General features: G+C 34.0%; 1 protein-coding gene across 1 annotated transcript; it reads left to right on the top strand.

The window, feature by feature from the left end:
• Positions 1-1,448: 1,448 nt before the first annotated feature.
• On the top strand, positions 1,449-6,787 carry LOC108487448 (uncharacterized). Its single transcript, XM_017791796.2, has 11 exons — positions 1,449-1,855; positions 2,355-2,449; positions 2,925-2,982; positions 3,253-3,447; positions 3,717-3,793; positions 4,717-4,799; positions 5,090-5,141; positions 5,512-5,580; positions 5,673-5,759; positions 5,863-5,924; positions 6,228-6,787. Exons 1-11 carry the CDS (start codon positions 1,738-1,740, stop codon positions 6,460-6,462), a joined length of 1,131 nt encoding a protein of 376 aa, XP_017647285.1. The 5' UTR covers positions 1,449-1,737; the 3' UTR covers positions 6,463-6,787.
• The last annotated feature ends 2,645 nt before the right edge of the window (positions 6,788-9,432 follow it).

Raw genomic sequence — 9,432 nt, 5'->3', positions numbered from 1 at the left:
GGTTGATTTTGGAGCTTTCGTAAGCTCGATTTAAGTCAGATATTGTATGTCAAACATGTTTTGTTTTGAATGATTGAAATTTAATTCATGTTTTAAAGAATTTTTTATTTAAAATTACATGTTCCTATTCATTTAATTACGGTAGCATCCCATAGCTCAATTTTGGTGACGGAAAAGGGTGAGGGGTGTTACATACCCTGTAGGACGCACTTTTAGCTTGCTTAGTAGCCACCTCAATGGAAAACGCATCCTACAGGGCTCGCTTTCAAAGTTCTCTTGCCCCCAACTCTGTCGTAGATTTTAGACAATGAGATTAATGATATTATTTTGGTGGAGATGGAGAAAAAGAATAAGTTGATTATACTGGAATGCCCCTTTGTTTTTCCCTATGATTGTGGTCTCAGACTTATGTATTGGGTTTATAAAGCATTCTCTTCCGGTATCATGAAACTTGAACCCGTGCTCACATAACCACTGTCAATTGGGAGCTTGAGTTGTACTTCAACCCATGACCGCATAACCACCGTCAACTTAGAGCCCTAATTATACTTCAACTCGTGACCGTATAACCACCATGAACTAGGAGCCTGAATTGCAATGCAATGAGCTTCTAAGGTGGTGGTTCTATCCTCACATCGCAGATTAATTGTGTGGGTCTCTCAGTGCCATCGCATAACTGTGAACTCAAACATACCTTAAAATTATTATAATATCTACCTCAAACACAAATACAAATAAATCTCTCTCCGAATTTTCAACACCCAACAAAAAAAAACAATTTTTTAGAAATAGAAAAAGTATCCTAAAGGAAAACGTTTCATGCAAGACACGTTTTTTTTGTTTCTCTCTCTAAAATTGACCTATTTCCCTACAAGTTGGAAAAATCAACCTAAATCCCTAATTATTTTTTAAAATTGGCATTTTTTATCAAATTTTCCTAGTATATGTATGCACTTTTTTTAAAAAAAATAATATATATTTATATTTATTTTAAGTATTTTATTAAGTAATAAATTAAGTTACATATACAATTAACTTAACAATTAAAATTAAAATATCAATTGTAATTTTAATAAATATATTTTTCACATTATTTTTCTCCGTTCAGATGGCCATAAATCTAGTATTTATATAAATTTTGTGATTAAAATTTGGACCCAAATGCATGGACTTTAGTTATGATGAAAGTTCCATAATTTCAATGTTCTATTTTGATTAAACAATCGGCCTAAAGATTAAAATTTGGACCGAAATGCATGGCCTTTAGTTATGATCAAAGCTCTATCGTCATTGTTGGTATTATCAAAATCACATTGGTTTCTACCATTAAACCATCCAACAAAATTGATAAATCTCATAAACAAATTATGACAAAAGAAAACGTCCATATTCGACAGCATTTCTTTTTATTTATTTAAAAGAACAGTTTGTTTTTATTTATTTTATAATTACAATATTTACGTGTTGGTGAATGGTGATAGACTTCAAGATGAATTTGGGAACTCATTAGAGCCATTGCTTCATTGCTAGTTTTCACTTTCAAAGCTAACTTTTGAGTCATTTCACTACCTAAACTGAAAACCAATAATGGGTATCTTACGTTTTGGACAATTTGGGTGCCTTTGGCAGCTTTTAATGGAGTTTCTGCCAATGGGGTTTTTGAGCTGTTAGTTAACTTTTTTCTCCCCAACATTTTGGTAATTACTCTTCAGTTTTGAGTGTTTTGAGAGAGGAAAAATGATGAGTTTAAAGCATTTTTGGACAAAGAAGACTTTGGTTGGGCTTGGCTTGGGGCAATTTCTATCTCTTCTTATCACTTCTACTGGTTTCTCTTCATCTGAACTTTCTAACAGAGGTTTCTTTTCTTGCTTTGGCTTCAACTTTTTTGCTAATTTTCTTTATTGTTTTGTCAATGGTGATCATCTGAAAATATAGCCTTTAATGTTGACAACCTGTTGAAAGATTGAAAAAGATATATAATTCTATTAGCTTCATTTGATTTCTAGCTTTATCTCTCTACTTCATTTACTTGATTGTAGAGCTTTACACTTTGTGTATGTGTTTCTTTTGCTAATTGATTGCAAAAAATGCACTAGTAGACTTTTGAAACTTGTTGCCACTGCTTGTTCAAGACATTAGATTAAAAAAACGTTCTTTTTTTCTTTTCTTTTTTTGTTAAACTATATTTCCTGGTTTAATTTAGATAATTTCTTCTTATTGTTCTTCTTGTTTTTACTCATTTGCCCATTAAATTTGAGATTCTATATTTCTTGTTTTAAAGCTAATTTTCCATATGTTTAGTGAGTGATCTCACATTTTGGATATTTATTGCTCTACTTTTATGTTTATCTTAGGAATCAATGCTCCAACATCTCAATCTTTTCTAAATTATGTACTCTTGACTGTCGTCTATGGAAGTGTTATGCTTTACAAGAGGCAAGCACTTAAGGTATTTATTAGCTTTCACATCTACTCTTCTCATTTCAGCTTTAAATGGACTTTAAATATGCAGAATTTGATTGCACACCTCCATTTGGGATTAAATATTTAATCACCTACAATGCTCGTATCTATAAACAGCATGTAAATGGGAACTTCTTTAACTTAGTTCCATGTGTAAACAAAATATAGTGGTCATGAATGTAAAGAAGGCAACTAAAAAGGGTTTTTTTGATGTCTAGTGAACAAAGTTATGTGTCTCTTGCTTCAGTTGCGATTTCTTAGATAGATGAATATGACTATTATTGGCTTACAAGTTCATGTGTGGTGCTGTTGTGCAAAAGTAGAAAATAAACGGGTTAGCATGGATTTGAGGTAGTTTTTGTTCGTATTAACGCTCTTGGTCATGGATTTTTTTCCGTTATTTTTATTTTTGATGCCTTAAATCTGTTTTTTTTTTTTTTTTTTTGTGTGTGTGTGTGCAGGCTAAATGGTATTATTATGTTGTTCTTGGATTAGTAGATGTAGAGGCCAATTATCTTGGTAAGTCTGTCATGTTCTTCCAGTGAGCTTGGCTAATTTTCTATTTATCTTGTTGCATATGGTTTCTAGTTTTGTTTTTAAAAACTTTTTAACTTATATTCTTACTTAAAAAGTAAAAGAAATGAGGGACACGTCTGAAAGATGGTGGATATTATTTGATTCATTGAGAAGTCCTTAGCAAAAGCTTGTTCGCTTTATTTTGCTTTGTAAAACCTTCTTTTGTCATTCAGGACAGACTCTTAAATTCAACCAAGTTTACTTCATGTGCAGTGGTGAAGGCATACCAGTACACATCTATAACGAGTGTAATGCTGCTCGACTGTTGGTCTATCCCATCAGTCATGCTTCTTACCTTTATTTTCTTGAAAACAAAGTACAGATTCAGAAAGATAGCTGGTGTAATTGTATGTGTTGCTGGTCTTGTGATGGTTATTTTTTCAGATGTTCATGCAGGTGACCGATCAGGTAACTCCCAGGATTTGCTACATGTTTATACAACTCTTTTGATCTGCATATTTAGGATGTAGTTGTGGAACTGCTCTTCCTGTTGCTTCTTTGTTTGCTTTTAAAGTTTTGTCTAATATAAGCCACTGACATGCGGTCATCCTTTCCTGTGTTTTCATGGATTCTTTTATATAAACCACGTATTGCCATTTCTATATTTTAGTTTATTTTAAGGAATTTGGTCAATATGGGGCATATTCTGATATGAGAATTGCCAATGTGGGTTGTAGGAGGCCGTGACCCTCTCAAAGGAGATTTACTCGTTATTGCTGGGGCAACACTCTATGCCATTAGTAATGTCAGCGAGGTAATTACATTTACGTTGATCTGCAGAGGAACCTGGAAACTTTTTGCCCCTCTTATTAGCATCATGCATTTCAATACTGACTATCACAGAATATAATTTTTCTGTCTTTGTTTTTTAGTTACTAAGTTGAAATGTTAATTGTTCTGATTTATATTGGAATCAAAATCAATAATTTTCAAGTCTTCCGATTTAAGTGAGCCTAATTGCTCATTTGATTATGCTATCTTTGCTGTGGCTCACTTCCATTGCTCTCTCCCTCCAGTGATCCCTGCCTCAAGTTTCTTTTTTTCAATTAACTACTTGCTAGTGGAATACAGGCTTAGATAGTTTACGGACTCAACCTTACTGGGTTAACTTGCTTTCAAGACCGGTTATAGCTTAGAGTGCTGGCTGGTTGCTTAGAACCTACCTGACTCTTTGCTTTGAATATCCTCATGTTGGAAATGGATTTTGAAATGTTAAATAGTTTTGTTTTATGTATGGCAAATGACTGGATATAAAATATTGAGGGCTCTCCCGCCGTCCCTTGTGCTCTCTCTAATTTTGTTTTATGGTTTGAAGAATGACCATTATTTGTAAATAAAGTTGCCTTAGCAACTTTTTTAGTCTATAGGCTGTAGCTTGTGTCTATGTTACTTAAGACTTGGGTGTGAGTGTTGGATATGCAGATGTATCTAACACGGGTATGTTCAATTTTTCTTAAAAAATTTTCCAAGTATTTGGATGATCATTTCCGCACTCATTCAGAATATATGATGGACATAGATACTTAAATCAAAACAGAGTTAGAGCAACATAGGCTTGTACAATTATAAAAGCACTGTATTATCCTGTGTCACTCTCTCTCCATGTATGTGTGTGTGTTTATATCAGTTATTATCCTTAGCATTCCCTACACTTCTTATCTGTTTGTTTCTTTGCAGGAGTTTCTTGTGAAGAATGCAAATACAGTTGAACTCATTTCATTCTTGGGCCTCTTTGGTGCCATTATCAGTGCAATACAAATGTATCCTTGGTTTCTGTGTTTGATTGCTCTTAATTCAATGACACCCAATCATTACCGTTTATATTTCATTTTATGAAACTCATTTACGGTTTTCAAAGTTATGATTTCTCATCAACATGCATATCCCTATCTACACAATGTTAGACAATTTGAAATATCCTGTGTTATTGATGCCATCAAGATTTTGTTAAAGTTAACAGATCTGTAGAATTCCTGAGATAGCTGATTAATGATATGATTTCTTCAATGCAATAATATTGTCAATCTACAACCCTTAACAATGTCTATAGAAGCATAATCGAACGCAATGAACTCAAATCTATTCACTGGACGGCTGGTGCTGTAAGTTTATTCAAAACGTCAAATCACTCCTCTTCTCGTGCACAAATAAAATATGTTTCTACCAATGTTACTACGACTCTTTATTTTCTTTGAAGTGCCTATGTCCAACATACATTCAGATATGGGCATGGGGATATGATTCTTCTAATATTGAAGGGCTCCGAAAATGTTGACCCGTGCCTGACATGTATTTGAAACTCACCCTTGAGTCCAAATAACATAGGTTTCTACAACTATCTTAGAATTATCATATGCATTTTGAATTCCGTTGCGTGGCAAGAAAGTTGCTTTTTCTTACAGATGCTGGTGTCCTCTTAAGTATGCTCAAGTTTTTGTTTTCTTAATATACTTTATTTATTCTTTTTTTCAGGCATTTCCATTTTTCGGATTTTCATTGGCCATGTTTTTGTTTTACTCATTTGTCCCGGTGTTACTTAAGGTATGGGCTAAACTCTAAAGCATCATTCTTATGAACTTCCTGAATCTAATATTTGGTGACAATATTTTGAAGTGTGGTTTTCTTCCTTGCAGACGAGCGGTTCCACAATGCTCAATCTCTCTTTGCTGACCTCAGACATGTGGGCTGTCATAATCCGCAGTTTTGCTTACCATGAAAAGGTTGACAATCTAAATTATATATATATATAGATATTTAAAGCTGAGATTGAAATAACTTTGATGGACCGAGGATCATTTTTCTGAAAATGGATATTGTTTTCAGGTTGATTGGATGTACTTTTTAGCCTTTGCTGCAGTAGCTGTTGGACTTGTTATTTATTCCGGGTAAGTAACTCTTTTTACTCCTAATTTGTTCTATATTACTATTGTGAACTACTTACTTCATTTCTTTGAAATATTGTGTCCGAGATTCATTTCTGGAACATACTAAGACATGGATATGAGAGTACAATCCTCCAAATATGTGAAAAAAGCTTAGAAAAAGTTGAGTATACTTGTGTTGGGCATATAGCTTTATCCAACAACTACGTTCGAGCCTTAGTAACTGACCGACTATTACCTTGGCTATGTAGAGCTTATGGAGGGGAATTTGTTTTGTATATTTGAAATTCATCATAATGTATGCAGGGGTGACAAGGAAGAGGATCAGCATCAATGCACAGCCAGTGTTGGTGACGAAGATGCTGGAAGAAGCAAGCATTTTGATGAGGAGGCTGGTTTTGATAACATCAATCGAGGAGCTATAGCCGGAAGCTCAAAAACCGGGGATACTAGCAAGCATGACTGTATCACTAGTGGCGAAAGAAGTGAAACTATTGAAAACAAGAACACCGGAAAAGATGTGCAATGGAAGAAGTCATGATGTATTAGACTGTCACCCGAACTCTTCATTTTCTTAAAACTATCTATGTTTAAACATTTTTTGTTCAACATACCAATGGCATAGATAACATCCTATGTCAAATACGTATCGTATCCGACACTCAGTCCTTAGTTCGGATAACATAGATTACGCCCTCTAGAATGGGGAAGCTATCTACTATAGGACATGTATGTAAAAAGGATCAGGGAGACACGGCAGCATCAATTTTGGGTTGACTTTTTCATTCAAAATGTTTGAATAACGAATAGTTTGGGGGCATTGCTCCTTTAGTTTTATTTTAATGCCTTCACCCTTTTTAGGTCAATCGCTCCTAATTCCATTGTTGTGTGCTTTGAAATTCTATTGAAGAGTCGTTTTTCCTCATGATTTTAATGCAAAGACACCTCTTGGAGGCAAAAAGCGAGGAATATCTGTTTCAAAAAGTTTTAAATTTATCAAGTCATATCTCACGATTGAGATTGTAGATTCGAATATTTATATTAAAATTACTATTCATTGTGGATTCACTTTTTGGATATCCATTATTACCTATAATCTAAATTTGAATCTATTGATTAGTGTTAAAAATACATAAATTTTGCTTTTAACAAGCTTTGAATTCAATACTTGTTATATATACTAGAAATTTCGTCACACACGTATGTATGTGAGAATCACGTATTTAGAATGCATGAATACGTTTGTAGATAACATAAAATAAATAATGAAATAGCAATGTTGAAAGAGTTTATATTTGGTGCTTTGGATTTAAATCACATTTTAAGCATGAATTATTTTCTAAATTTTATATAAAAAACAGAAATATTTTTAAATTAATATTTATTGTTTTGTTAAAATAAAGACATTTTAATAATTTAATAACTAAGGTGGGACTCGATTATGGGCAACACCAATTTAGTCGAATCTTTATATATAGTATAGATAAAATCATGTTTGAACCATCAATACTCCTCTTAAACTTAAATTATAATCTATGCAAATTAATAAATAATGTATAATAAAATTAATTTCCAAAATAAATATAATAATTAATAATAAATTTGAAGTAATTATTTAAAATATGTTTAATTTTTATCGAGCAGAAAAAGATATCTTCTTTACCATCTTCTCTTAAATTTTATATAGTTTCTCTTAAATCTTATTTTTTGTATCTATAAACCTAACTAAACAATAAGACAGATTGGAATCCCTGAATTTGCCCATATCTCTTTTATTATTTGATCAACTCAATTATTTAAATTACTTTAAATAAAATTTTAATTAATATGTATAAAATAAATATTATATTATGAATTTATTTATTTATATTTAGTACATTTTATGTTATAAAAATACTATACATGTATGCTTAATAAAATAAAATATATCAAATTTTTTATACGATATTTTGAGTAAAGGATAGGGGTAACACAATTCAAACTCATACCACACAAGTACTTAATAAAAGCTTTAATTACTAACTCCGTTAAGTCAAGACAAAATATATCAGATGTTATATTTATATAAATTGGGTGGTGAGGGTGGTGTCACTTACATGGTTCATGCAGCCATGCCTGGGGTGGCCACAAATTACTTTCGGGACCTATTCTCCTCATCTGATCCGGGAGATTTTTCTCATTTACCGGGGTATTGATGTTTGCATTACTCCTTCGATGAATGAAGGTTTGATGTCCACATTTACTCTTCAGGAAATTCGGTCTGCTCTCAATAGGATGTCTCCTTTGAAAGCCTCTGGTAGGGATGGTTTCCCGGTCTTGTTTTATCAAAAATATTAGCATCTCATCAGCCCTGATGTCATAAAGTTTTGTCTAAGGGTGCTTCGAAGGGATATACCTTTCTCTGACATTAATGGTACGAATCTTGTCCTCATTCCTAAACTGCCCAATCCAACGCATGTCACAATTTTGCCCAATCAGCCTCTGTAGTGTGCTCTACAGGATTGTTTCAACGGTACTTGTGAATCGGTTTAAGCAGGTGTTGGATGTCTGTATTGATGAATCCGAGAGAGCGTTTGTTCCTAACCGTTTTATCACTAATAACTTACTAATTGCCTATGAAGTGATTCACTCCTTTTGGAAAAAGTGATATGCTCAGAAAGATTTTTTTGTGCTAAAGCTTGATATGAGCAAGGCGCACGATCAAGTTGAGTGAGGTTTTTTGGAGGCAGTTATGCTTCAGATGGGGTTTTGTTCTACTTGGGTGTCATTGATCATGCTTTTTGTCAGCACGGTTTCTTATTCTATGGTATTCAATAGATGTTTGAAAGCACCTTTTCTGCCATCGAGAGGCCTCCGCCAAGGTGATCCCCTGAATCCCTTTCTTTTTGTGTGGGAAGGGTCTCTCTACTTTGTTCCAGTTGGCCTTGAGGGAAGGGGGTTTTAGAGGTATTCGTATTGGCCGATCTGATCCATCTGTCACACATCTCCTTTTTGCGAATGACTGTATGATTTTTGGCCTTGCTACTACAGAGAGCGCTGCCACGGTCAGTCTATCCTGTACGAGTATTAGAGATGCTCTGGACAATTCAATTAATTTTAATAAGTTCACAATTTAATGAGCTCCAATGTTGTTCCTTTGGATGGCTCTCTTATTGGTTCGATTTTAGGGGTGTGTATCATCCATCATGAGGACAAGTATTTGAGTATCCCCTCCATGGTCGGGAGGCACAAGCGGGAGACTTTACAACACTTTAAGGATCGTTTCCAACGTAGTGTTGATGGGTGGAATTTGTGATACCTATCTCAGGGAGGACGGGGTGTTTTTATTAAATCGGTTTTGCAGGAAATTCCTACTTTCGCAATGCAATGCTTTTTGTTTCCTATCTCTCTATGTCATGACCTCGAGGCTATTATGAGTAGGTTCAGATGGCAGAAATCGCGGAGCCATAGAAGAATTCCATGGTGCTCTTGGGCATCGTTATGCACCTTGAAGCATGAAGGGGGTCTGGAC

Source organism: Gossypium arboreum, chromosome 10, assembly GCF_025698485.1.
Source record: "Gossypium arboreum isolate Shixiya-1 chromosome 10, ASM2569848v2, whole genome shotgun sequence".
NCBI classification, from domain to species: domain Eukaryota; kingdom Viridiplantae; phylum Streptophyta; class Magnoliopsida; order Malvales; family Malvaceae; genus Gossypium; species Gossypium arboreum.
Note: the sequence above shows the minus strand (reverse complement) of the source record. Positions and strands in the feature narration are given on the sequence as shown.

What these genes read in the sequence shown, in the direction of transcription:
- LOC108487448 (XM_017791796.2), top strand. Translation starts at nt 1,738, where the DNA reads ATGATGAGTTTAAAGCATTTTTGGACAAAGAAGACTTTGGTTGGGCTT. An exon ending in ACAAGAGGCAAGCACTTAAG is followed by an intron (nt 2,450 to 2,924) that starts GTATTTATTAGC and finishes GTGTGTGTGCAG; the next exon opens with GCTAAATGGTATTATTATGT. An exon ending in TTGTCCCGGTGTTACTTAAG is followed by an intron (nt 5,581 to 5,672) that starts GTATGGGCTAAA and finishes TCTTCCTTGCAG; the next exon opens with ACGAGCGGTTCCACAATGCT.